The sequence below is a fragment of the Chelonoidis abingdonii genome, chromosome 9 (genome assembly GCF_003597395.2).
Source record: "Chelonoidis abingdonii isolate Lonesome George chromosome 9, CheloAbing_2.0, whole genome shotgun sequence".
Taxonomy (NCBI): domain Eukaryota; kingdom Metazoa; phylum Chordata; order Testudines; family Testudinidae; genus Chelonoidis; species Chelonoidis abingdonii.
In genome coordinates, this window is record NC_133777.1 from 85734094 (window position 1) to 85761965 (window position 27872).

Sequence of the window (27872 nt, forward strand, 5' to 3'; positions counted from 1 at the left end):
AGGTCTGGCTGCCGCAGGAGGCCCCGTCCACGCGGGGGCGGGCGGAAAAGTTTCGCAGCGGACGGACTGGGGACGCTGAGCCTGAAGCCGGCCTCGCCGCTGGCTGCGCTGCCGCGCCGCAGACCCCACCAGCCCGGCCGGCCATGTGGCTCGGGCTCTCGCTTCTCCCTGCTGGCCCAACAAAAAGCGCTATGGGCCCTGCTGCTGCTCTCGGCCTCCGAGGAGACGGTGCGCGGGTCCAGCCTGCCGCTACGGTGAGTGCGGCGGCGGCCCGCAGCTCTGCCTGGGGACCTGGGGAGGGTCGGGCTTGCACTCTGCCCACTTCCTGGGGCAGGCCGCCCCCCGCGTGGTTCCCGGGACCGCGGCTTCGCGCCCGCCGAGCCCGGCCCTGCCCGGTGCCCGCTGGCTGGGAGCGCGCCGGGGCCGGCGGCTGTGCTGGGAGCCGGTCCCCAGCTGCCAGGGCAGGAGGGAGAAACCCCGCAGCTGTGGGCAGGGGGTTGTGGCGTGGGGCTGCGGGGCCGGCGGGAGGCGAATGGCCTGAGCAGGCGGGGAAGCGCCGTGGGAGTTTTCCTGGGGCGCTAAGGGAGTTGAGGCTTGGGGCAGAGATGGCTGCGAACGGCCTCGGTGTGTTAGGCGCCCATGCAGGCTCTCCTGGGCAGTGCTGGTGGTCACGTCCCTGGCTACGCCAGGGGTCTCCAGCCGTGTGGGTTGTGTGAAGACTCCCAAGTGCAGAGCCTTCCACACACTCCTCTGTGGCACAGCAAGCAGCTCTACCCACGTGGTGTCACAAATGGGCCTCTCCAGAGCGCCTTCCATCTGCAGGTACTTTGCAAACATCTGGCCCCAGGGGGTGTTATCCCCAGCAACGGAGGGGAAGCAGAAGACCAGAGGTGGGCAGGGACTCCCCAAAGCTCCCATAGTGAGCCAGGAACACAAGCCAGGAGCCCTGGCTCTAGTCTTGGGCGTGGGTAAGCTTGGTCTCCATGCAGGAGGCTGCTGCTGGCACTGTGTGGCCCAGGCCCAGAGCACTGGGAGGGAGGCTGGGCGGGGACATGGGAATTTGTGTGGAATTGCTCCCAGTGATGGGATCGTGGGAGCCAGGAGAGCAGAGAAACGCCCTCCCCACCCTGTGGTGTGTGATGTCCGAGTCTGGCCTGGCTCCCCTGGAGCGGCTGCACTGCGGTGGGATTGGGCTGAGGCTGCATTTGTGTCTGTGTCTCTATCCCGTAGGACTGTGCTAGCAGCGCTGCCCTTCGGGCTCTTGTCCCACCAGGCTGGCGGAGTGTCCCTGGAAGGCTCAGCACCTGAGATGAGCACCTGCTAAGGGATATGCCCTTGCCCCGGGTCATGCTAGTTGTACCCAACTCACTGACCCCTGTGCGTGGGCCTGGGTTACAGCGGCTTTTGGAAGTGGCTCCTGACTGCTGCTCCTAGGCCCTGCCACTGGCTCCAGGGGCAGGGGAGGTGAGGGCAGGGACAGCTTGGTTAGGGCCTGTGCACATTGGCTGGCCCCATTCTCTGGAGCTGCAGGGCTTCAACCTATGTGTCCCGCTGGCAGCCGGTTCCCAGGCCCACCTCACCCCTGCCAGCCTTTATTGGCCACAGCAGGAAAGTTATACACTGCAGAGACCGACCTGACCGGTGACACAGTTTGCCTGGGTCCTGCCTCCACCTGTGGCCGGTACCTGTTGCACAAAGGGAGGTGATGCTGTCGGGGGGAATCCCTGCTGCCCTGGGCTGGGCCTGCAGCTTGAGAGTCCTCTGTGAACTGCAAGTTCTCCAGGGCGTACAGTTCTCTGGGATGTTCTAACCCTGCCCCTGCCCTTGACTCTGAGCTGAGTGTGAGGACCCTTCCCTCGGCGTGGGACTGAGCGGGGTCTCGGGACATCTTCCCCGCACAGCTCCCCACAGGGGCTCTGATGTTGCCCTGAGGAGTACAGGGTTGTACCCCTGTTGGTGCTCCGAGGGGGAGGAATTAGGCCGTGAGGTGGTGGGGGTAGGTCAGCCAGAGGGCTACGGGGCTGGGCTTGGGCAGCTTGGGGGTTGCACAGCAACGTATTTGAACTTCCCCAGTGAGGCAGCGCAGGGACTCCTCTGTGTAGGTTGGGCCCAGACGTGGGCGGGTTGAACCCACTCCTTTGCAAGCCCTGAGCTGGGCAGAATTGTCCCGTCTGGTGTTCATTGCTGACCGTGGAAAGTGCCTTTACCCTGCACTGAACTGCCTGCTGGGCTGGGAACCCAGGGCCAGCCAGGGCCAGTGATTAGCCCAGAGAACCCGAGAGAGTGGAAGGGGCCTGGGCTTGTGAAGGGCTGGCCTGTCCTGCCACATGGCTGCACCTGCCGTGGCTCTGTCCCCAGCTCACGAGGTGATGTGTATAGCACTTCCAGTGTCCCTTTGACCTCCCCCAGAGGCCAGTGGGATGGTGCTCGGTTCTGCAACTCCGTGGTGCAATCCTGCAGCCTACGTTCTCCCTGGTGTTGAAATGCCTCGTGACACCTCTGCTAGGTGCTGAGGCTGCAAAACACCCGTGCCCTGCCTAGCCCCGCAAGCCAGAGCATGCCTCCAAATGGCTCCTGCGTGGCAGGCTGCCAGCCAAGGGGTGCAGCCTGGGCAGGCACACGGTACATGCTGGGCTGTGCAGCAGGGCAAGGTTGTGGGTGTAAGTGATGGATGGGGCGAAGCAATGAAAGAGCCGCTCCCGGCAGTGGAAGCCTGGGGAGCTCCAATGTCAGACGGGTGGAGAGGCAGAGCTGTCCCCAAAGAGGTTGTTCCAGACAGCAGACACTGCAGCGCAGGCTTCTGCACCCAGCATGGGAGGCCAGGCTGGAGAAGCAGGGGCGGGGGAAAGGCAGGGTCTGTGTGTTTGACTGGAGTCGGTCCAGGGAGGGTTGAATAGAGAGGGTGGCTTTGAACTGGGTCCTGGAATGGTGGAGGTGGGGAGGTGCTGGCACTTCCCTGCACATGAAAAGGCAGCCCAGCGCCACCATGCCGGGGGGGTTTGCTTTCTGCTCTGCTGGGTCCTATCTTGCCTTGTTGCTGGGAGCAGAGGCACCTCCTCAGGGCATCCTTGCCAGGGTGTTCTGCAGGGATCCCATCCACTCCATGGGCAAGGCTCTGGCACTTCCGCCCTCCGTCTCTCATGCCCCTGCTCTCAGGCTGTGCTCACCAGGGCCAGGGGAGCAGCCTAGTGGTCTGTCCTGTGTGCCGAGCATTCGGGACCCTGCGTGGTTAGTGCTGGGGGCCCTGCCCTGCGCCCAGCTGCTGGGTGAAGTCGGCGCCCGGGAAGCACGGTTTGCCCAGTGGCCAGGGACTAGCTTGGGTTCCATTCTGTGCGCTGGGAGAGGTTGCGGTACTGCAGGGACAGCAGCACTGCCCACCCTGGCTGGGCCTTGGGACGGTAGAGCCGTTACCAATTGCAGGAGGCTCAGGGCTGTGGTGCTGGGGCACTGGGCACCTGCAGCAGGGAGAGCACTGTGCCTCTGGCTGGGTGAACAGGCAGGGATCAGCCTGCACAGGGATGCTCCCTGCTGCCTAGCGGGGTCAAACTCTACAGCCTTTGGCAGGAGTCTGTTCCCAGTAACACCCCAGCCTGCCATCTGGGTTTCCCTCCTACTCTGCTGCAGCCATGCCAGCGACCCATGGGTGCTCACGGGGGACAGCCGTGCCCAGCGCTGCCCCGGTGAGGTGCTGGTGGGGGGCACTCCCCTCCTCACAAGCAGCTCAGACTGGGCGCCCTTTGCTCTGGCTGGGTGAATGCAGCTGGTTCTCACTGGCCATATGCTGCCTGGGGCTTGTTGGGCAGGGGTAGGGGCAGCGTCTGTTGTACATGGTAGCACCCAGACGCCCTGATCAGGATCGGGCCCGTGGTGCTGGGCAGGACAGCTAGAGCTCTGTGTATTCCCCATCCTGCCTGTGACGATCCAGGTCAGTTCTCTAGCTTGTCTGGGCTCAGCCCTGCCTCCAGTCCCTGCCCCAGGTGGACCCATCCCAGCCTCATGTGCCCACACTGGTTTATGGGCCCTGTCTCTGTACAGCTCCGCTCCAGTCTGCGGGTGTGGGGAGGCTGCTCGGATGGTTAGCACAGTCTGGCCCCTGTGGGCTCCCACCCCGGGAGAGGACAGCCTGGCCTGTCACCCCAGAAGAGCAGGGGCCTGCCCTGTGCACCACGCCAGCGGGGAAGAGGGTCCATCCACTGGAGCGCGTGGGCAGGGCAGGGCGAGTTGCTCTCATTCACCTCCAACAGGTTTGCCTGGAAGCAGCAGGTCCTGTCCCAACACATCCCGTTGGCTGCAGCGCAGGCTTCCTGCCAGGCTGCTCAGGGAATGCCTGCCCCTCCCGCTACGGGCCTCGCTGGTGCAGGCTCAGCGAAGGTTGTGCTGCTCTGAGGGCCCCATCCCCGGCCCTGCTGGGGTGGCTGCTCCACTCCCAGCCTGGCAGCAGAGGCAGGATCTCTCGGCTGGATCCAGGTCTGTGCCTGGCACTTGCGTGGGCATCAGAGCTCCCTGTCTCTCCTGCGAGCACAGAGAGGGCCCTGCCTGTGGGCTGGAACAGAGCAGCTGCTCTTGGGGCCCTGCATGTGGGCAGGGCTGGCTGGAGGTGGGGGCGCTTCTGCACCAGAGTCACTGCCAGCTGGCCCAGTCTGTTCCTGGGAGCTTTGGGTCCACAGCAATTGTGGCTCATTCCTGCCTGGGCAGGTGGAGTCATCGCTATAGTCCTGGCCTGAGCGGGTGTCACAGGGTCCCTGGGCGATGCTCTGGAACTGCTCCCCACAAAGCCAGGCAGGACTTTGGGGAGCCTCCTCTCTCTTGGAGCTACTGTCTCCAGGGCAAGAAGCTCACACAGCTTCACCTCCTGGGTCTCTCCTTGGAGCATTCAGCATCCTCTGCCCCTCCGTGCGCTTCCCACAGCGAGTCCGCCCCAGAGGGGTCCTGGGGAAGCCACAGGGTCCTGCACCCCCACTTCGCAGTCAGATGTGACTCTCAGCCAGCCAGTAAAACAGAGGTTTATTCGATGACAGGAACACGGTCTAAAACAGAGCTTGTAGGTACAGAGAACCGGACCCCTCAGCTGGGTCCATTCTGGGGCCCAGCGAGCCAGACAACCCCATCTGCCCTCACTTCCCGTCCCCAGCCAGCTCCAAACTGAAACCCCCTCCAGCCCCTCCTTCTCTGCTGAGTTCCTTTCCTGGGCCAGGAGGTCACCTGACCTCTTTGTTCTCCCCCACCTTTAGCATCCTCTTGCAGGGGGGAAGGGCCCCAGCCATTAGTTGCCAGGAGACAGAGTGTCAGCTAGAAACTGAGGCACCCACTCAGTATTCAGAGGAAACATTAAGAACAGTCCCACTTCGTCACAGCGGGTCATTACCACCTTCCTCCAGCTCTGAGACAGATGGGACAGAGTCACTAACCCGCCTGGTGCAAAGAGGGGAACCGAGGCACAGAGACATGGAGGCAGTGACAGAGCCAGAAAAGGAACTCAGGAGTCCTGATCACCAGTTCCCCCTGGTCTGGTTGCTAGCCAGTGGGCGGGTGCCCCCTGCAAGGGGGGGTGTCCGGCAGGGAGCTGCAGGCAAGCAGCCATCACTCTCCTAGCCCTGCAGGCTCATGCCAGCTGATTTTGTCCTTCCTGGGTGGATAGACCCCTGTGAGAGGGATCTGGGAAGGGAACTTGCAGGAGGAGTTGTCATCAATAGCTGTGTGCTGAGTGGGGAGACAGCGAGGCAGAGGTGATGCTGATCCTCCCTCTCTGAGAGCTGCTGCCTGGGCAGGGAGGAGGCTGGGGCTGTGAGTCAGAGGGCTTCTTGCTGGGGATAGGAAGCACTTCCGGGGCCCGGTTTCCTGCCCACTCGTAGGGCAGGTAACTGCAGTTGCTCAGCAGTGAGTCACCTGCAGGAGCCCGGAGTCCTGTCCTGAAGTGCCCTTTGGGAGCTTCCTCCCGGCAAGGGGCAGGGTGTGCCAGGGCTCCAGCCAGCACTTCCTTCCATGCCCTGTTCTGTCTGCTCTCGGCTCCCCCCTGGAATCCCCCAGTCCTCTGCCCAAAGGAGACGTTGCCTGGGGTGAATGAGCAAGAACCCCACTCTGCCTGTTGTCTGAACCTGTCCATGCTGCCCCCTCCTGCAGTGCTGTCCTTGGGCCGGGAGGCTGGCGTGCCTGGGTGATGTGGGTAGATGGGCTCTGAGCATCAGGAGCACAGGGCTGGGGTCTGAGTGCATGGCCTGAGGTCTTCCCCCTCTAGCAGTGTGCGGTGGGGGCAGGTCAGTCTCTGCTCAGGCTACTTCTCACAGGGCAGCAGAATATTGTGCAGGTGTTCTACGACTTGAGCATGGCACAGGATGTCTCTGGGCCTGCAGTCCTCTCCCACCAGCCTGGCTCCATGGTGCTGCTCCTGATTCACCGCAGAACCAGACAGCGGCAGGGAGCTGGACCGAGAATTTGTAAAATTATTTTTTCCCTGCTGAGTTAGTGGCCAGTGATTGAGTCGCTTTGATTTCTGCTATCAGGAGATTTTTCCCTTCTGCTACTCTAAACGGTCCTGTCGAGATGCACAGCTACCAAAACCAGAACAAACGCTTCCCAGCCCATAGACCATCTCGGGGACAGGCCAGCAAACTGGCAGCTGTTCGCTCCCAGCCTGACCTGGTGGCATCCAGTAGGGATGTGGTGATGGTGTAGAACTGTGATCACACCCATATGGCAATTTGAATGTCGTGTTCCTCTGCAGAGGCCTGGTCTGCACGTAACACGGATGTGACCCCCAGCAGCGCAGTGGTGCCCTCCAGTGTTGTACTGCACAGGATCTTTTCAGAGAGAATAAGGCAAAGTGCCACATCTATTGGTAATATGTGTCAGTCCACACTGTATCATATGCAGAGGATATATTACACTCATGCCCGCTCACTCTCTCTCTCTGGCTTGTTACCAATTAGTTGCTCTGTCACGGAGTGTGGGGGAGTCCAGCCCTGCACCCCTCTTCCTGGGACTCACAGTGACGTTCAGCCAGCCAGTAAAACAGAAGGTTTATTGGACAACAGGAACGCAGGTTACAGCAGAGCTTGCAGGCACAGTCAGGACCCCTCCATCGAGTCCTTCTGGGCTTTCAGGGTGCTTGGGTCCTAGCTAGGATACCCTGAATTCTGCCCACACAGCCCCAAAACCCAAACTGACCTGCCCCTTCTCTCGCCGGCCGAGTCCTTTGTCCTGCTTCCTGGGCAAAGGTGCTGCCCCCCCTCCTTCCCTACCTGGCTCAGGTCACAGGCTTAAAGATCCTGTCCCTCACCTACAGACATCCCCTGCTCTCCCATTCCCACACAGGCAGCCCCTGCTCCATCACATCTCTCCCCCCCTTTGGAACTGAACTGAGCGGGGTCACTCTGCCCAGTGACCTGGGGAAGTTCAGGATCCCCTCTCCGGGACAATGCGTCCACTATCAGGTTGGCACTTCCCTTCACATGGACCACGTCCATGTCATAGTCCTGCAGGAGCAGGCTCCACTCAGGAGCTTGGCGTTGGCTCCTTTCATCTGGTGCAGCCAGGTCAGGGGAGAGTGGTCGGTGTACACGGTGAAGTGTCGCCCAAAGAGATATGGCTCTAGCTTCTTAAGGGCCCACACCATGGCCAGGCATTCCTTCTCGATGGCCGCGTAGTTTTGCTCCCGGGGTAGCAGCTTCTTACTCAGGTACACGATGGGGTGTCTCTCCCCCTTTTCATCCTCCTGCATTAACACCGCCCCCAGTCCCGTGTCTGAGGCGTCGGTGAACACCATAAAGGGTTTGTCAAAATCTGGGTTCGCCAGAACTGGGCCACTGACCAGAGCCTCCTTCAGCGCCCGGAAAGCCTCCTGGCACTGCTCGGTCCAGATTACCTTGTCTGGCTTCCCCTTTTTGCACAGTTCAGTGATGGGGCCGGCTATGGCGCTAAAGTGGGGCACGAACCTTCGATAGTACCCCGCCATCCCAATAAAGGCCTGGACCTGCTTCTTGGTTTGGGGAGCAGGCCAGTCTCTGATCACCTCCACCTTGGCGGGTTCTGGCTTCAGGCAGCCGCTCCCCACCCGATGGCCCAGGTAAGATACTTCCGCCATCCCCACCTTGCACTTCTCAGCCTTTACGGTTAACCCAGCCTCCCGGATTTGGTCCAGGACTTGTGTAACCTGGGACACATGGTCCTCCCAGGTCTGGCTGAAGACGCAGATGTCGTCAATATAGGCCACGGCAAAACTCTCCATCCCCCTCAGTAGCTGATCCACCAGGCGCTGGAAGGTGGCCGGCGCTCCCTTGAGGCCAAAGGGCAGGGTCAGAAACTCGTAGAGCCCCAGAGGGGTGATAAAGGCCGATTTCAGCCTGGCATCTGCGTCCAGCGGCACTTGCCAGTAGCCCTTGGTAAGATCCATGGTGGTGAGGTACCGAGCACCTCCCAGCTTGTCTAGGAGCTCGTCAGGCCTGGGCATGGGGTAGGCATCAGATACGGTGATGGCATTGAGCTTTCGATAGTCCACACAGAACCGAATTGACACATCCTTCTTGGGGACCAGCACCACTGGCGAGGCCCAAGGGCTGGAAGACTGCTGGATCACCCCCAAAGCCAGCATGTCCCTGACCTCCCTTTCCAGATCCTGGGCAGTTTTACCAGTGACCCGAAAAGGGGAGCATCTTATAGGGGAATGTGGCCCAGTCTCCACCCTGTGGACAGTCAAATTAGTGCGTCCAGGCTGGTTGGAAAACAGCTGTCGGTACAGATGCAGCACCCCTCTGATCTCAGCGTGCTGGGCCCTGGTCAGCTGATCAGAGAGGGGAATTGCCTCCAGGGGGGAACCAGCTTTTGTCCCAGGGAATAGATCCACCAAAGGGTCATCTCCCTGCCCCTCCCAGTGTCCACACACGGCCAACACCACATTCCCCCTGTCATAGTATGGTTTCATCATGTTCACATGGTACACCCGCCGGTGATGTGCCCGGTTTGACAGCTCCACCACATAGTTTACCTCATTCAGTTGCTTGATAACCTTGAAGGGCCCTTCCCAGGCGGCCTGGAGTTTGTTTTTCCTCACAGGGATGAGAACCATCACCTGATCCCCGGTGGCAAAGGCTCGGGCCCGGGCCGTGCGGTCATACCAGACCTTCTGCTTCCTCTGGGCTCGGGCCAGATTCTCCCTGGCCAGGCCCATGAGCTCGGCCAGTCTTTCCCGGAAGGTCAGGACATACTCCACCACTGACTCTCCCTCGGGAGTGGCCTTCCCCTCCCATTCATCTCTCATCAGGTCCAGGGGCCCCCTTACTCGCCTTCCATACAACAGTTCGAAAGGCGAAAACCCGGTAGACTCCTGGGGTACCTCCCTGTACGCGAACAGCAGGTGAGGTAAGTATTTGTCCCAATCCTGCGGGTGCTGGTTCATAAATGTTTTTAGCATCATCTTCAGCGTCCCGTTGAACCTTTCCACCAGCCCGTTGGACTGGGGGTGATACGCTGAGGCCCAGTTGTGCTGCACCCCACATTTCTGCCATAAGGACCGGAGCAGGGTCGACATGAAGTTGGACCCCTGATCCGTTAAGACCTCCTTGGGGAACCCCACCCGGCTGAAAATTGTCAGCAGCGCATCTGCCATTGTGTCTGCTTCGATAGAGGACAAGGCCACCGCCTCGGGGTAGCGAGTGGCAAAATCCACCACCACCAGGATGTATTTTTTCCCTGACCGGGTCATCTTGCTGAGAGGTCCCACTATGTCCATGGCCACCTTCTGGAAAGGTTCTTCTATGATGGGTAAAGGCCTCAAGGCTGCTTTCCCCTTGTCCCGGGCCTTCCCCACCCTCTGGCAGGGGTCACAGGATTGGCAGTACTGTCGGACATGGGTAAAGACCCCAGGCCAGTAAAAGTTCTGTAGCAGCCTCTGCCTGGTGCGCCGGATTCCCTGGTGTCCTGCGAGAGGGATGTCATGGGCCAGGTACAGCAGCTTGTGGCGAAACTTCTGGGGAACCACCAGCTGCCTCCTGATCCCCCATGACTCTACTTCCCCTGGGGGAGCCCATTCTTGGTACAGGAACCCCTTCTCCCACAGGAACCTCTCCTTGCAACCTCTCCTCAGGGTCTGTTCCGCACTAAGGTCAGCCCAGTCCCTGGGCTTCCGCAAGGAGGGATCTTTCTGCAACTCAGCAGCTGGGACAGGGATGGGGACCAGCTCTCTCTTGCTGGCTGGATCTGAGGCCGCAGCTTCTCTGAGCCATGCCCCTGGGCGCACCCCCCCCAGGTTAGTGTCCTGCACCTCGGGCCGAGTACCTTCCCCGTTGTCGGGGCGCAGTGCCCTTTGCTGACTCTGACTACGAGTCATGACCAGGGCACTTTGGGTGTTACTAGGCCAGTCCTCGAGGTCCCCTCCCATTAACACGTCCATGGGCAAATGTGGGTGTACCCCCATATCCTTGGGGCCCTCCTTGGCCCCCCACTTCAGGTGTACCCGCGCCACGGGCACCTTGAATATGGTCCCACCCACACCCATCAGGGTCAGGTAGGTGTCGGGCACCATCCGATCTGAGGCCACCACCTCGGGTTGGGTAAGTGTCACCTCTGCACCCGTGTCCCAGTGCCCAGTGACCTCCTTCCCATCTACCTCCAGGGAAACAAGGCACTCTGTCCAGAGGGGCAGCCCCACGCCCACCCGGTAAACCAAAAACCCAGAGCCTGGAGCATCCAGCCCCCCAGAGGAGCTGACCTGGGGACCTTCTCCCTTCTTCACAGGTGGTATGTTGCCAGCCCCCCTTCCCTGGGAATGTAGCCCCTCCTCCGATTGGGTTTTTACCCAGTCAACCCTCTGCAGGTTGGGTCTGCTTGGTCTGTCCCTGAGCTTGGGCACTGGGCCCGTATGTGGCCTCGTTGGCCACAGTGATAGCAGCCCATGTCTCGTGGGTCCCCTTGAGTGGGTCGGAGGGACCTGACGCTGTATGTTCCCCTTTTGGGGGGGTTCTCCACAGGCCCCCACTGGGAGGTCCCATGGTGACTCCCTGCGTTGAGGCAAGCCTGCTCCTTTGAGACCCCTCCCTGCCATCCCCTGCCCGACTGTCCACAAATTGGTCAGCCAGCTGGCCCGCGTGCTGCGGGTTCTCTGGCTTCTGGTCCATCAACCACAGCCTCAGGTCAGACGGGCACTGCTCGTACAGGTGCTCCAGTAAGAATAGGTCAAGCAGGTCCTCTTTAGTTTGGGCCCCAGCTGTCCACTCGCGGGCATACCCCTGTGCCTGGTTGACCAGTTGTAGGTATGTGACCTCATGGGTTTTACGCTGGCTCTGGAACCTCTTCCAGTACATCTCAGGAGTCAGCCCAAACTCGCGGAGCAGGGCCTGTTTGAACAGTTCGTAGTCCCCTGCCTCCACCCCTTTCAGTCGGCTGTACACCTCCACGGCTGTGGAGTCCAATAAGGGGGTGAGAACTGTGATCCTGTCTGCAGAGCAAACCCTGTGCAGCTCGCAGGCATTCTCAGAGGCTGTCAGGAAGGTATCTATGTCCTCCCCCTCCTTACGGCGGGGCAGCAAGTGCTTATCAGAGCTCTTTGTAGGCATGGGTCCCCCCTCACTCACCGCAGCTGGGGCCCCACTGCTCCTCAGCCGGTCCAGCTCCAGCTCATGTTTACGCCATTTCTCCTTCTCCTCCTGCTCATGTTTACACTGTTTCTCCTTCTCCGCCAGCTCTTGCCTCCTTAACTTGAGCTCCTCCCATCTCAGCTTCCTTTCATATTCCAGCGCAGATGCCGAGCCTTGCCGGCAGGATCCCCCACTGCCCATGGGGGTCACAGTGCCCTCGGTATCCACTGGGCTCCTCCCCGCCCTTCCCCTAGGCATAGGAAGTGGGGGTCTCAGGAAGCCCTGAGCCGCTGGCTGACCACTCCCAATGGGGACAGACACTTGTGCCTGTGCTGCATCTGCCAGGCTGCTTCCCTCAGAGACAGGGCTCCCTTCATTCAAGCGGTCTCCCTCCTCCAGCTGGGCAATCAGCTGGTCCTTGGTGAGCCTCCCACTGCGTAGCCCCCTCTGCTTGCACAGCTCCAGCAGGTCACACTTGCACTGCTTGGCATACAGCTTCCTGCTGGCCACTCACAGGCCGGGGTGCTCGCTGCTCCCCATGGTTTCCAGGGGGACCCCTAAGTGCCCAGCCCTTCTTGAGGTCACCATCTCTTCTGCATAGGGTCCGAGCTTGCATGACTTCCCCGCCACCTGGACCCGCAGCTGCAATCCCGCCGGGGGACCTTGTTTACTGCAAGTCCTCTACTGGGCACACACTCCCAGGGGTTAATTCACCACCTTCGTTTTAATACTGCTCCAGTCCACTTACTGCAGGAAGCGCCGTCCATGGGTGCAGTTATATCCACCCACTGCACCAGTTTGTCAAGAGTTGGGGGAGTCCGGCCCTGTACCCCCCTTCCTGGGACTCACAGTGAATCTTGGGCCACCAGTAAAACAGAAGGTTTATTGGACAACAGGAACGCAGGTTACAGCAGAGCTTGCAGGTACAGTCAGGACCCCTCCATCGAGTCCTTCTGGGCTTTCAGGGTGCTTGGATCCCAGCTAGGATACCCTGAATTCCGCCCACACAGCCCCAAACCAAAAACTGCTTCCCTCCTGCCAGCCCCTTCCTTTGTCCTCCTTCCCGGGCCAAGGTGTTGACTTTTTCCCTCCCTTACCTAGCTCAGGTTACAGGCTCCGGTATCGTCCATCCCCTAAAGTCCTCCCCTGCTCTCCCATTCCCCACACAGACAGTCCCTACTGCATCACATGCTCCCCTTAACTTTACTGGCCAGGTGAGTTAGATGGGGGAGGGGTGGAGCCAGGTTTCTGCTGATCCAGGTCAATGCTCCCATGTTGACAAGATGAGATAGAGAGGACACTGGGTCTCATCTTGTCAAGATACCTCATATTTATAGCAGCTTCCTTCTCATCCAAATCTGTATCAAATGCAAAATCTGTGTCTGTGTCCGTTGGTCCTTTGTGCTGCTTCTCTCAGGGTGCTGTCCCAATGCTGTTCAAAGAGGCTGTTTTCAAAAGAAGGTGCTCGCTTCTAACCCTCGAGGCCATCAATGTGTCTGCTCTTCTTCAGTGAGCCCACTGGACAGGTTTTATTGTTCTTGGGCCTGGCTCCCATCCCCTCTCCAAGGGGTGCAGCTGTCTGGAGGTGCTGCCTTCCAAGCTGGGCTCATTAACACCTCGTTCATTCAACAGGGCAATTGATCAAAGGGAGTGGGGACGGGAGAGCTTATTCTATTCCTAGCAAAAATACATTTTTTTAACATTATACCAAGGCTCAATACAAAGTTTTCTATATAAGGATCTGATACAAAGTTGGAGGAAAATAGAGACAACTTTCATATGACTTTGTATTATATGTGAAGATGCTTAATGCAGAGATTTATCGACACTGGCTCCCGGTTCAGATGCAGGAAGGGGATGGAAGAACGCTGCTGTTGCTCGGGGAGGTGGAGGAAACCCCTCCATGGCTCTGGGCTGCATCTGCGTGCCAGGGTTGTGCTGGCAGAGCTGCAGTGCCGTAGTTGTGCACAGGAGTCCCTGGGCCCTCAACATGGTTCCCTGTTGTCCTTGCTGCTAGGGCAGGAGGAGGCAAGTGCCCTGGGGGGGTCAGCCGGCGGGGCTGCGGCTAGTGCTTCAAACCTGGTTTGGCCGGAGGAGGCAGAGCCTTGGCCCAGGAAGGGTTGAGCTGGGGAGGCCGTGCTGCTTCTGCGATGTCAGGGTCAGCCCCCCCGCCAGGCGTGAATTGTCAGCCAGGCCCAGCTGAGCATTGCCAGCTATGGTATGGGGCTGGCAATTAACCACAGGGCAGGTGGTGGGGCGAGTCTGTGGCATTTCCCGTGGCGCCGTTCTGCCCGGCTGCGTAAGGCTGCCTGCGGTGCTCTGCACATCACTGGCTGCCAGAGGGTCTGTCAGGCATTCAGGAGAGCGGTGTCATCGCTACTGCCCTAAGCTGGGCTCCATTCTTCCTGGGCATCGCTCCGCCTCACCGACCCTGGACAGCCCGGCAGCCTGCAGTGGTGTGCGTGACTGGGACCCTGGTGCTCGGGCTGGAGCATTAGTGATTCTATTGTGGAAATAGACTCCATCTCCCGGGCCGTGGGCTCTGTGGGGCCGGGGATCAACTCGTCCCCTCCCCCCGGCTGGGGGCTCTGCAGGGCTGGGGATCGACTCACCCCCTCCCCCGGCTGGGGGCTCTGTGGGGCCAGGGATTGACACCCACCCCCTCTTCCCGGCTGTGGGCTCTGCAGGGTGTTACGGAGTCTTGGGGTTCCAGCCCTGCTCCCCTCTGCTTGGACCCCACAGTGACTTTTATCCAGCCAGTAAAACAGAAGGTTTATTGGACAACAGGAACACAGGTTACAGCAGAGCTTGCAGGCACAGTCAGGACTCCTCCATCCAGTCCTTCTGGGGGTTCAGGGTGCCTGGATCCCAGCGAGGATACCCTGAATTACGCCACACAGCCCCAAACCCAAACTGTCCTGCCTTTTCTCCTGCCAGCCGAATCCTTTGTCCCCTTCTCCTCCGCCCAGGTGCTCCCCCCTCCCCCCTGCCGGGCTCGGGTAACAGGCTGAGCACCTGTCCCTCGCCTAAAGACATCCCCTGCTTTCCCTTTCCCCACACAGACAGTCCCTACTCCATCACACAGGGCTGGGGGTCGACTCCTGGGCAGGGGGCAGCTCCCATCATGAGCTGCTCCATGTGGCTAGGAGGGCCGGAGGGTTGCATCCCAGGCTTGGCCATTCCTTGCTGCGCCTCTCTGAGCGCTGCCTGCAGGGCAGGGCAGAGCAGAGCTGCTGTGAATCTCAGCACAGCACTTGGTGCGGGTTGAGCACCCGGCCTGTCCCTGGATCCTGGCAATCAGCTGGCAGCGTGGGGGGTGGGGGGAGGGATTAGTGATCTGGGAATTGTTCTCGCCTGGCTGGGCACAGAGGCCCTGGGAGCTCTCCAGCCACTGCTGAGCAACATAATGATCTCTTAGGGCTGCAGATCAAGCCGATGGGCTGCCCAGAGCCGTGTGGGGCACTCAGAGGGGCAGCAGGATGGGTGGGGGTGCAAAGGGCAGGCAGGTTGGCCATTGCGTTAGTGCAGAGACAGGAAGTGGGTGTGGCATTGTGTTGCCAAGGGGTGCGATGTTGTGGCACAGCCTGTCTGTGAAAGGGTAGGGGGACGGGTAACTGGCTGCTGTGTGAGGCAGGGTGGGGAGCTGTTGAGGGGGTGTTGTAGCAAGGGGGTGAGGGGTGATGCCATGTGGGCAGAGCACTGCCCTCGGGCTTGGCACGGGGGGCATTGTTGGGGCTGGGCCCTGTGGCAGGGGCGCTGGGGGTTGGGAGCTGCCCTGCAGCAGCACCCGGGAGGACAGAGCCATAGTGCCAGGGCAACGCGGCCTGCCGGGTCCCCTGAGAGCTGCTGGGTCTAGGCATCGTGGCCTGGGATGGGCGAGGCAGGGGGAGCCGTGCCCAGCGTGGTGCTGCATGGGCGGTGAGTCATGGGGCAAGTGCCCTGGCAGCCCCAGAGTGATACCAGCCTGCTCCCTGCCCCCCAACCCTGTGCCAGCCCCCTTGCTCCTATCCACCCACCCCACTCACTGGGAGGCTGGGGCAGCAAAGATGGCAGGGACATGGGTGGACAGTACTGGCCTCAGTCTCCCCTCTTCCACCCCACTGCCTCAGATTCCCTCCTCACAGCCCTGCCCCAGCTCCTCTCCACTGCTCAGGAGCACCCTCTCCTTGGGAGGGGGTTGTGGGGTGCTGGGGAGGCCAGCGGGGGTCAGGGCCGATGGTGAGAGCCTGGGCTGAAGCTCCATGAGGCGTCCCCCAGCCTGTCCTGTGCACTGTCCCCCATTGTCCCAGAGCTGGGATCCCTCACATCGGCATGGGCCTTGGGCACTGCCTCCCTGCCTGGCACATGCCCTTCCCAGGAATCTGCCTCTGCTTGGTCCCAGGGGCTTAGCCCGGACTCTCCCCGAGTGCTTCCCAGGCAGGGACTCATGGCTGGGGATTGCTGGGGCACCGGGATGTCTCAGAGCTCATGGCAGAATGTTCCTGCCTCATGGCAGAAAGGCTGAGCCAGCGCAGGGCCCTGTTGGCACAAACCCCTGGCTCTGGTTCCCCTTCTCGCAGCCAGCCCGGGTTCTCAGGGAAGGGCTGTTCTTTCCAAAGCCCCTCAGGGCACTCAGCTGGCACTGCGCCTGGCTACACAGGTGTCCCACCATTGCATCGTCCTGCTCCGCCTGACAGTCCCCGCCCCACCACGGGCTCTAGGGCAGACAAGGGAGGAGGAGGTGACCTGTCACCCTGCAGCCCCATGGCCACAGCACCACTTTCGGCTGAGGAGCTAGAGCGGGAGATGTCGAAGTTGGGTCTCCTGGTCCCACGATCCATAAGGGGAGAACATGCAGCTGCTGCTTCTCCCCAGTGCATACAGCACACCAGATCTGGCAGCCAGGTCCATCCGACGCCCGGTCCAGATCCCCAGCAGGCCAGTAAATGGAGACCAACTGCTTTGCTTGACCCCCTGGGCCTGGAGTCCGCTTGAGCAGAGGGGCTTGGTGCAGGGAGTGGATAGCTGTGCTATGGGGCCAGGAGCCCCCAAGGCCAGAAGTTCAGCAGGAGCAGCTACCCTTGTATTCCACTGAGGCAGTAGATCTGTGGGCCCAAATGGCCAGGCTCTGGCTGCCAGATCTGGTTCTCTGTAGGGAACAGAGTTAGGGGGCTGGGTCCTACACCCCCACCCCATGGGTTGCTGCTGGGATGGGCGCTCATAGGAGAGGAGGTTTTCACATGAAGAGCCGCTCTCCCGTCTACAGGTGGGTTGGGGCCTGTGGCTCTGGCTGCTGCAAAACTCCCAGGAGAATCCAGCACAGACCCAGGAGGGACTGCCAGGCTGCAGCCCAGACTTCCCCCACACACTGACTTCCCTGGGCAAGGCCTGGGGGGCTGGGCCCCAGGCTGGTGACAGATGAGCCAGCCACGCTCTCCAGCCACTCCAGGGCTCTGCCAGGTTGAAGGGCCTGCTTGGCAGCCTGGAGGTGGGTTTGAGTTAATCCTCACCAGGCAAAGGAAGCCCCTGGAGCGTGCCCTGGGGCAGCACATGGCAGAGACCAGCAGGCCAGGAACCACCAGAATAAAAAGGCTTGACTGTGTGGCTTGGCATTACAGCCCGGGAGGGGAAAGAACCCAGTCAAACCAGAAACCAAGGCAAGGGGGTCTCCTTCCAGCCAGAGGGCCTGTCACGGATCCACATGTCCAGTGCTCTGGAACAGGCCTGGGAGACCCCCTCAGTGAGCCAGACCCTTTCACTAGGGCAAGCCACTTGCTTTGCCACCTCCTGGCACTGAACCTCAGCACCTTGAGCACCCTGCAGAGTCCACCTGAGACGGGCACCAGAGGGAGATGCAGCGGCAGTGGAGAAGCAGCCAGGTTTAGCTGCACACAGCACAGGCAGGCCTCGGGTACAGCCTGGTCATAGAATCAGACCATCAGGGCTGGAAGGGGCCTCAGGAGGTGTCTAGTCCAGCTCCCTGCTCAAAGCAGGACTAATCCCCAGGCCAGCCCAGGCTTGGTCCCTCTTGGTCTGCCCCAAAGCTGCTTTTGTCAGTTCAGGAGACTCCAGCTTCCAGCAGCCTGCACTTAACAACCCTGCCTGGCCCCCCTCAGTCCTTGTTCTTGTTCCCAGGCGAAGCTGGCTGGCTTCCTGCGGAGGGGGAGGGGTGTGTGCATGGGCCATCCATGGTCATTCGTTGCTAGGTACCAAATGTCCGGGCAATCGGAGTGGCCTTTACCCCAGACAGCTCGGTCAGTCACACCTGGCTTTCTGCACAGAGTGAACAACCTTTTCTGAACTGCTACTTGATGCAGCATATAGGGGAAACTGAGGCACACACAGTGTTCATACAGAATATTACAGAAAAGTCCCATTCTGTCAAAGGGCCTAGCCAGCTTCTTGTCACAAAATGGCCATAGGGTCCTTGTGAGTCCTCAGGGGCTCCAAGAACTGTGGGGAGCCCAGCACTGGGCTAGCAGAGGCTGCAGGTCGGGAATGATAAGCAGCGGCAGAGCTGTGGGGGTGCCCATGGCTGGGGTAGCAGGGGGCTGCGGGTTGGGAATGATGGGCACCAGCGGAGCTGTGGGAGTGCCCAGGGCTGGGCTAGCAGGGGCTGTGGGTCAGCATTGAGGGGCACCGCAGAGCTGTGGGAGTGCCCAGGGCTGGGCTAGCAGAGGCTGTGGGTCAGCATTGAGGAGCACCGCAGAGCTGTGGGGGTGCCCAGGGCTGGGCTAGCAGGGGCTGTGGGTCAGCATTGAGGGGCACTGCAGAGCTGTGGGGGTGCCCAGGGCTAGGCTAGCAGGGGCTGCGGGTCAGCACTGAGGGGCACCGCAGAGCTGTGGGGGTGCCCAGGGCTGGGCTAGCAGGGGCTGCGGGTCAGCACTGAGGGGCACCGGCAGAGTTGGCGGGGTGAGTCCACGTTTCATGACTGCCGTTTGTACCAGGAGGGAGGAGCCAGCCCTGCTGGGGGAGCAGTGGGCAGTGCCAGTGTGTGGATTCTGGAGAGCTGGGGGCTGCCCAGTGCCACGGCGGGGGATCAGGCTGTGCCTTGGGGTGCTGGGATGCCCAGGGGTGGGTCTGGCTCTCTGCCCAGGCTCTAAGCATGGAGCCCCAGATACACTGAGGAGTGTGTTGCTGGGTCTCCCCAGACTCCTCCGAGAGACCCGTGTGGTGGTTTGAGAAGGACGGAGTCGCCAACTACACAACCTTGCTGCTAAGCCCGGACGGGGGGACCTTGTACGTGGGGGCCCGCGAGTTCGTCTTCGCCCTCAACACCAGCCACTTCCAGCCTGGCCCACAGCACCAGCTCGTAAGTCACCTGGCCCGGCCCACACGCATAGGGCACTGCCGGGAGAGCAGCCCGCGGGCGCAGGGGTGGCTGGACCAGCCCCTGGGGCAGGAGCACGCTGGCTGGGCAAGCGGGTGGGCAGGGGCAAGCGCTGGGGATAGGCCTGGTGCAGGCTCCTGTGAGATTCCTTCCCTGGCGCTCCCAGCATCTCTCCTGAGCCCTGCAAGTGGCTGCATGTTCTGGGAGCCGGCAGGACAGAGAGCTGGAGCTGATGAGTTCAGCACAAAGCCAGGCCCTCTCGGAGGAGCAGGGCGCTGGTTTTCACGCACCCCACGCCCTGCTGGCTCACTGGCCTGGGGGAGCAGGGCATCTTGTCACCTCTGGGCTCTGAGCCTCCGGCGTGAGAGCTGCTCCCGCACCCAGGCCGGCAGTGGGATGTCCCGGAGCAGCTGACTGCTAGTGGGGGTGCCGCCAGGGAGGGCTCTCCTGATAGCTATTCCCCTCGCCCACAGCTGCCCTGGAGCGCAGACGCGGACAGGAAGAAGCAGTGTGCGTTCAAGGGCAAGGACCCCCAGGTGAGTGCTCCTGGGGCACAGCGCACTGCCAGCCCGCCTGTGCCAAGAGACCATGGGGATGGGACAGCAGCACCAGGACTGGGAACACGGGCCCACTGCTGGGGAGAGGCCTTGAACTGAATGTGCTCAGTGGGGCAATTAAAGTCAGCGTGGGGCCTGCAGCCAGCCGTTGTCATAGCGCTGCCTGGATGCAGTGCTGTGGGCCAGAGGCTCAGCAGGGGGCGCTCTCCCCAGGCTGTCAGTGCTGGTCCCAGGGTGGCCCTAGGGAGTGCTGTGCTGTGGGGAGCGCAGTGTGGCCAGCAGAGGGCACTCTCCCTGGCAGGCAGTGCTGGTCCCACTGTGGCACTAGGGGGCTCTGTGGGGCACTCGGCAGGGGGCGCTCTGCCCAGCACACAGTGCTGGCCCCAGGGTGGCGCTAGGGGGCCTGTGCTGCAGGGAACGGGGTGGGGCACTCAGCAGGGGGCTCTGTGGGGCAAGGAGCAGGGTGGGGCACTCAGCAGGGGCGCTGTGCCCGGCAGACAGTGCTGGCCCCAGGTTGGTGCTAGGGGACGCTCTGCTGCAGGGAATGGGGTGGGGCACTCAGCAGGGGGCGCTCTCCCCAGGCAGGCAGTGCTTGTCCCAGGGCGGTGCTAGGGGGCTCTCTGGGGCAGGGAGCGGAGTGGGGCTAGCAAGGACACTCTCCCCAGCAGGTAGTGCTGGTCCCAGGGCAGTGCTGGGGGTTCTGTGCTGTGGGGTGAGGGCAGGGGGCTAGCAGGAGTGCTTGCCCCTGGCAGTCAGGGCTGGCCCCATTGCCCTAGGGTAGCACTAGGGGGCGCTATGCTGCTGGTGGTGCTGTCTCTCAGGTAAGAAACTAAAACTGAGGCCTGGGCTCCTGGCCCGTCCCATGGGGGCCGGTGTTCGTTTGGCCCCGGTCGCTCTATCCGCGTCCATAGACCCCACTGGGCTCCCGGGGCCCCAGGGCTGCACTTCCCTGCCGGGCCCAGAACCTGAGTAGAGCAGGGCGGCAGGGCTGGCCCCGGGGGCGGTGGCAGGGCTGGCAGGGGCTGCGGGTGCTGTGTCTGGGGAGGAGCGAGCCTCCATGTGGGGCAGACTGAGCTGGTGCCTCTCACCTTCCCCACAGAGGGACTGTCACAATTACATCAAGATCCTGCTGCAGCTGAACAGCAGCCACCTGTACGCCTGCGGGACCGGCGCCTTCAGCCCTGTGTGCACCTACCTCGTGAGTGCTGCACGGGGCTTCTCAGTGCAAGCTCTGCCCGTCCCCTGCCCCGCTCCACTGCCCCACTCCACCTGCAGGGAGCACTGCTCTGGGGGCTCTTCCTGCACCTGTGGCCCAGGCTCTGAGGCAGCACAAGTCCCTGTCACCCCAGGGACACAGCTCACTGTTCCCGCCCCTCCCGAACTGCTGCCCAAGGGAAAGCTGAGCAGAGTTAGGGGTCAGCATATGGGCCCCAGAGCCAATCCCTCCTCAGCATCCCTCCTGCACCCAGTTCTCCCTGGCAGGACTCCAGGCCCAGCTCTGAGCCCTGGCAGGGCAGTAGCAAGGGCCTTGGGGTGCGATGGGACAGCAGAAGGGACTTGGATGGACTCAGTAACCTGCCCAGTGAAATACCCTGGGGGCGTGAGGAAAGGGTAGGAGACACCACACCTGTCTTCCCTCGGCTCCTTCCCTCCCCACCCCACCTTCCCTCCTGGCCCCGCCTCCCCCACACCTGACTCTTCCCGCTCAGAGCATCCTCCCCTCTGCAGAATGTGCAGAACTTCAGCCAGGCAAGGGAGCTGCTGCTGGAGGATGGGAAAGGCCGTTGCCCCTTCGACCCCGAATACAAATCCACTGCCATCATGATTGGTAAGGAGGGGCTGGTACCTCCAAGGGTGGGGGTGGGGGGAATGGCTGTGCACCCTGCGGCCCAGCCCGTGGATGAGGAACAGCCGCAGAAGCAGAGATGGAGCCAGTGGGGTGACACGCCCCCTGGCAGAGGGATGCGTGGTGCCCACACCCACCGCTGCCAGGCTGGGCCATAGGAGGCACTTGGGATCGATACGTGCCTTCAGCTGGACGGCAGCAGTGGGATAGACCTGGCACAGAGCCATCGGCCCTTGTAAAATGCATCCGTGCACAGAACACTGCAGCACGGCTCCCTGGCGGGGGCTCGGAGAAACCCCTGGTGCAGCCACCCTGAATGAGGGGAGATGGCAGCTGGATCTGCTCCAGACCCAGTGCCAGCAGCGGGGAGGGAGGAACCAGTCCCTCCTTATGCCAGTGGGTCTGTCTTTCCCTGGCAGATGGTGAGCTCTACGCTGGGACCGTCAGCGACTTCCAGGGCAAGGAGCCGACCATCTACCGGAGCCAGGAGAGCCGCATCTCCCTCAAGACCGAGAACTCCCTCAACTGGCTGCAAGGTGCAGGGCTGCTGGGGCAGGGCAGGGCCCCATTCCAGGCACACCCAGATTGGAGCGAGCAACAGGCGGCCCAGACAAGCTCCAGGAGCACGAGGAGGTGTCTGCCAGGCCTGGCGGGGACGGGGTGGGCTTAGGCTGCTGGGCCCGGAGACTTTGCCCTTCTGTCCCCTCTCCCAGGATAAACAGGCTGGCCTGGGTCACTGCTTGACTGGGAGCCTCCCAAGGCAAGCTTGGCTTCTTTCCTTCCTGTCACTGCCACGCTCCTCCCCAGAGGAGGCTGCGTCTCGCCCCCAGCAATGAATTGCCCAGACTCCAGGATGCTCTGGGGTACCAGGGGGCTGGCACTGAGGGCTCTGTATTTGGGATGCAGACCCAGCCTTCGTGGGCTCAGCCTACCTGCGGGAGAGCCTGCCACTTGGCAGCTCCGAGGGGGACGACGACAAGGTGTACTTCTTCTTCAGCGAGACCGGCAAGGAGTTCGACTTCTTCGAGAACACCATAGTATCGCGGATTGCCCGCGTGTGCAAGGTGAGCAGCGTACTGTCCTCTGAAGGGTGGTCACGCGTACGTGCCAGAAAGCATGCGTGATGGGATTGGTCACACATGCAAACTGGTGCAGGTAGAGTCACACCTGTGCATGTGTCACTCATGACTCACCCTACGTGCTTGTGGCTGGGCCTGCAGCGCCCCCTGCTGCCCACAGAGCTTGCCTGCTTCTGCAGGCTCCACCACAACTGCCCCTCTCTGCTGCACCGGGGGGCCGGGGCAGCGCAGGGTGACGCCTGCTCTCTCCTTGGCAGGGGGATCTGGGTGGGGAGCGGGTGCTCCAGCGGAGGTGGACAACGTTCCTCAAGGCCCAGCTCTTGTGCTCGCGCCCTGACGACGGGTTCCCCTTCAACGTGCTGCAGGATGTCTTCGTGCTCACGCCGGATGAGCGGCACTGGAGAGACACGGTCTTCTATGGCGTCTTCACCTCCCAGTGGTGAGCACGGGTGCAGGACAGGGCCCTGCAGCTGGCTTCAGCTAGAGCCGCTCAGACCCAGACCAGGGCATCTCCCTGGTGCACTGCCAGCAGAAGGGTTAGCCTGGGTTAGCAGAGGGGGGTGGGGAATGGGACCTGGGGCCTTTCCCCACTAGGGCACTATCTCTGATATGGCCTCAGGGCAGGGACTGGCTGGCTCGGGAGCGGGGGGCAGGGAATGGGACCTGGGGCCTTTCCCCACTAGGGGGCGCTGTCTCTGATCTGGCCCCAGGGCAGGGACTGGCTGGCTCAGGGGGGTGGGGAATGGGACCTGGGGCCTTTCCATGCTAGGGGGCATTGGCTCTGATATGGCCCCAGGGCAGGGACTGGCTGGCCCGGGGGGGTGGGGAATGGGACATGGGGCCTGTTCCCTCTAGGGGGCGCTCTCTGCAGCTGCTGACAGTTCTTCCCCTCCCCTTATGTGTCCCAGCTGTTTGCCTGGTCCAGGTGCTGTGGGGAGCTGTATGTCAGGGTGGATTGTGCCCAGTCTGCAGGGGCTGAGCTGTCTGCTGGGGCCGTGCAGGGCTCGGGTGTCTCAGGGTGGTTCCAGGACCATTTTTAGCTGGTGATTTCCCCTCTGGTGCCAGGAACAAAGGGGGCCCGGGCAGCTCCGCAGTATGTGCCTTCGCCATGCATGATGTGCAGAAGGCCTTTGGCGGGTTCTACAAGGAGGTGAACCGTGAGACGCAGCAATGGTACACGGACACTAGCCCTGTGCCAGAGCCCCGGCCTGGAGCGGTACGTCCCCCTCTCCCAGCACAGTGGGCAGGACTTGCCCCAACCTGCCTGCTCCTTGGGGCACTGGACTCTCTAGCCCGGTCACATCAGCACAGCCTGAGCCAATCCACACTGCCACCTTCGAGCGCTCCCCTGCCCCTGGGTGTCTTCCTCGAGCTCCTGGCCAGGCTGTTAACGGGGGTGGGCCAGGAGAGGCTGGTGTGAAAGGCGCCAGCACTCAGCCCCTGTGTGTGTGTGTGTGCCTGCCCTCACTACTGCCTCCTGGTGGGGAGGCTCAGCCAGCTGCGTGTGCTCTCCCCGCTGGGGGCTGTGCGCTGGGACCGCAGGCCGTGGGTCTGTCTCGGTGCTGCAGGGCTGTGCTGTCCGTGTCTAGCTCTCTTCCTCTCCGCCCCTCCAGTGCATCACCAGTCGCACGCGGCACATGAAGATCAACTCCTCTCTCCAGATGCCAGACCGCGTGCTGAATTTCATCAAGGACCATTTCCTGATGGACAGCGCCATCCGGAGCCAGCCGCTCCTGCTGCAGAGCCGCGTGCACTACCAGCAGATCTGCGTGCAACGCGTGCGGGGCCTGCACCACACCTACGATGTCCTCTTCCTGGGCACAGGTGGGTCTCCCTGGGGAGCTCATGAGGGCCAGCCAGCAGGGTGTTCCCAGCCCAGGTGAGTCTGCTCAGTGTCCCCGCTTTGTGCATTGCAGACGACGGGCGACTGCACAAGGCCGTGAGCGTGAACCAGAAAGTGCACATCATCGAGGAGATCTGCCTTTTCCATGCCGGCCACCCAGTCCACAAGCTGCTGCTGGACCAGAGCCAGGCAAGCCAGCAAGCATGATGGGAAACTCCTGCATCCTCATCCTGCCCTCCCTCAGCAGGCAACACCGGGGGGCTGGGGGCACATGACCCAGGGTGGGCGGGATGGGGGAGCAGGAGCCGTTCCCATACACAGCCTTGGAGCTGCCTTCTGCGTGGCGCTCTGCACAGCCATCCTCCCTGTCCTGCTGCCCTGGGGCTGGGCATGCCCCGAGGGGCCAAGTGCTCTCGGTCAGCCTAGGGGGCAAACCGAAGGAGCCAGGGCGAAGCCTGGGCTCACGTCTCCTCTCACCGCCGAATAGCTCCCAGCGTCGCTGGCTCCGGCTTCCTCCCTCCCTGGGTACGGTTTCCTGCACTGAAACAGGCTCATCAGGGAAAACCAACGGCCCCGTCTCCGGGGGGAGCCAGGTGACAGGGTCTGCGCTGCAGGTACTGCCCAGCATCAGGAACTGAGGCAAACTCCATCATCCCCAGTTTGGCTTTAGCAACAGAAACTCACAACCAGAGAGCAGCTCGACTCCGCCCTTCTGCCCCCACTGGGCTGCTCCATGGCTCCTCTGGCCTGCTCAGCCCACACCCTACAGCCTGTCTCCCCAGAGAGGTGCTCCCCCCCATACCCTGCAGGGGTAACACCCCCAGCCTGGGGGAGTCAGCAGAGCCCACTTAACCTTTCCTGCCTGCCGACAGGGCGGGGATCTCAGACACAGACGACAGATAAATGTGGGTTTCACGAATGGCACCTGCCACATAGATCCCATCCAGTGACATCTCCTCGGTGACACACGTGTGTGCACACTCAGGCACACGCCCTTTGCTGGACCAGCTCTCAATCTGCTCTCTCCTGCACAGGGCCTGCTTTACGCTGCCTCTTACTCAGCAGTGGCCCAGGTGCCCCTCTTCAACTGCAGCCTGTACAGGAGCTGTGGGGAGTGCGTCCTGTCCCGGGACCCCTACTGCGCCTGGAGCGGGGAGGCCTGCCGCAGCGTTGCCCAGTACCACCTGCAGCTGCCGCTGCACCCCCAGTAAGTGCTGGGCTACTGGGCCTGGCCAGCCCCAGTCCTGCCCCTCTCGGCCACCGTCGCCAGCTTCAGCCCCGCCCCTCTCAGCTGCTATCCCCAGCGCCAGCCCCTCCCGCCGCCCCCAGCCCCAGCCCCAACCCCGTCCAGATGCTGCCAGTCCGCTCGGCTCAGCCAGCCCTGCCCCACTCAGCCTGGCCAGCCCCACATTCACCCCTCTCAGCTCTCCACCCCCCCCACGCTCGGCCCTGCTCCTCGCCCCCTCCCTGCACAGGCCACGCTGACAGTGAGTCTCCCCCTGCAGATCCTGGGCCCAGGATATCGAAGACGCTGACACGGAGAGGCTCTGCCAAGCAGGCAACGTGTCCCTGCCCATCCCCCCACTTCTCCGACCCCCAGGTAAGGAGGCCTTGGGGCAGGACTCAGCGGGGGTGGGGTTTGCAAGCCTGCTGTGGGGCAGGGGGGGGAGGCGCTCTGGGACCTCTGCACAAGGATCCAAGAGGATCCCCCGTCTGTCCAGTCTAGCTGCCATTGCCCTCTGAAGGGTGGGTGATGTCACTGCCAGGGCCTGGCCAACTGGGGGCGCTCTAGGAGCACACATGGCTGCTACCCCCACCCCCGAGTGAGAACATGCCCCTGACATGCGCATAGACCCTGCTGTGGCCCGGAGCTGGGTCCCCAATGGCCACCCCATTCCCCCCATCATGGTGACACTGGGCCGTTGCTGGCCATTCCCACACCCCAGTCGCTGCCCCGCAGGTGCCCCGGGCCCAGTTTGGGCAGGGGGAGGCAGGTGGCCGGAGCAGTTCCTGACCTGCCTGTGTGGCTTCCTCCGCAGCAGAGGGACCACAGTGCCAGCAGATCCGGCTCCTACCCAATGCGGTCAGGCCCCTGCCGTGCCGGCTTTTGTCCAACTTGGCCTCGCGGCTGTGGGTGCACAATGGGACCCAGATCAACTCCTCCTACCTGGTGCTGCCGGACGGAGCCCTCATCCTGGTGGGCAGCCAGGAGCGCCTGGGCACCTATGAGTGCTGGTCGCTGGAGGAAGGCTTCCAGAAGCTGATGGCGAGCTACTGCGTGGGGATGGAGGAGCTGCTCCCGGTGCTGCATGTGCCCCTGGACACAGCGGGCAGATCCCTGCCTGGCCAGGATGCCCTGGAGACCATCAGCACCTCCCGGAGCACCTCTGCCGTGGGCAGCATCTCCTCCTGGCGGGACGGCAAGAGCTACTGGCCTGAGTTCCTGGTCATGTGCGCGCTGTTCGGGGCGGCGCTGCTGCTGCTGGCACTCTTCGTGCTCTGCCGGCACCAGGACAGCATGAAAGCCTTCCTCAAGCAGGGCGAGTGCCCCAGCGGGAACCACAGGAAGGTGGGGCTGCCCATCGAGAGCCAGCCCCTCAACGGCAGCAGCCTGCCGAGCACGGTGCCCGACCACAAGGGCTACCAGGCCCTGACCGACAGCTCCATCAGCACCCCCCCGCATGCGCCCCCAGGCACCAGCCCGGCCTTCTCCCAGTCGGACAGGAGGCCCCTCAGCATCCGCGAGAGCTTCGTGGAGGTCTCTCCGGCCTGCCAGAGACCCCGGGTGCGGCTGGGCTCCGAAATCCGGGACTCCGTGGTGTGACCAGGCTGGGGACAGGAGCTGAGCCTGTGAGATGCACCAGCTCCAGCTCTACTGAGCCTTCCCGGAGACCTGTGCCATCCGGCCACAGCATGGCAGGGCTGCGTGGGGCTGGGCCACCACTGACCCTGGCTGTAACAATGACCCGCAAACTGCCCCGCGCCAAGCAGGGGAGGAGCGTCCCCAGCACGACGTAGCATGTTCTCCAGAGGGGTTCTCAGGGAGGTAGAGCCCCTCCGTGTATCTGGGGGGCACTCACACTCCCCTGGAGCCGTTGCCCCAGCCCTGCCACCCGTGGGACAGCTCTGGCAACCAGGGGCCATTGCTTGGCGCAGAAGCAGGGCGTTCCGGGAAGGCCCAGGGGCCCTGGAGCTGGGAGAGGTGCAGTGGGGACCTGTGAGCCTTAGTGGGGTGAAGCTGCCCACATGTGGCACATCTAACACTGCCGTGTGTGAGCAAGCTGCTGCCTGCACATGGAGCCCGTTCTGTGGCCAGGCAGGAGAGTTCATCTGTGTCATATCCCCCTCGTTCCCCATCCCGCTGTGATAGCCTGGCGCCTGCCAGGAGCTGGGTCTGGGCATGTTCTGTGCGTTTGTGCTTTGGGTTGTTTTTACTATGTGACAATGTGAACTGAGCCCTGGTGAGCACGTCTGAGCAGCAGCAGGCGCTACTGTGGGAGTGCTGTCACCGTACCGGCTCACACCGTTTGTGGACGTTCTTGCACAGAAATGAGTTGTTGTCGTCAGTCTTTTTTTATATAAAGTCCACATGTCGTCTTGGTGAGCAGTGAGTGTGCGGTGCCTGGGCGCTGCCCACGCGGCCATGGGGTGTGATAGGGCTGTGAGCAGAA

At 62.2% G+C, this 27872-nt stretch overlaps 1 protein-coding gene across 1 annotated transcript; it reads left to right on the top strand.

Moving 5' to 3' along the window:
- SEMA4B (semaphorin 4B) lies at nt 1-27805 on the top strand. Its single transcript, XM_075069768.1, has 14 exons — nt 1-254; nt 18698-18858; nt 19350-19412; nt 20533-20631; nt 21162-21261; nt 21699-21815; nt 22186-22343; nt 22616-22797; nt 23424-23574; nt 23972-24182; nt 24275-24390; nt 25236-25408; nt 25707-25801; nt 26241-27805. Exons 5-14 carry the CDS (start codon nt 21255-21257, stop codon nt 27023-27025), a joined length of 1995 nt encoding a protein of 664 aa, XP_074925869.1. The 5' UTR covers nt 1-254; nt 18698-18858; nt 19350-19412; nt 20533-20631; nt 21162-21254; the 3' UTR covers nt 27026-27805.
- Nucleotides 27806-27872: the final 67 nt, after the last annotated feature.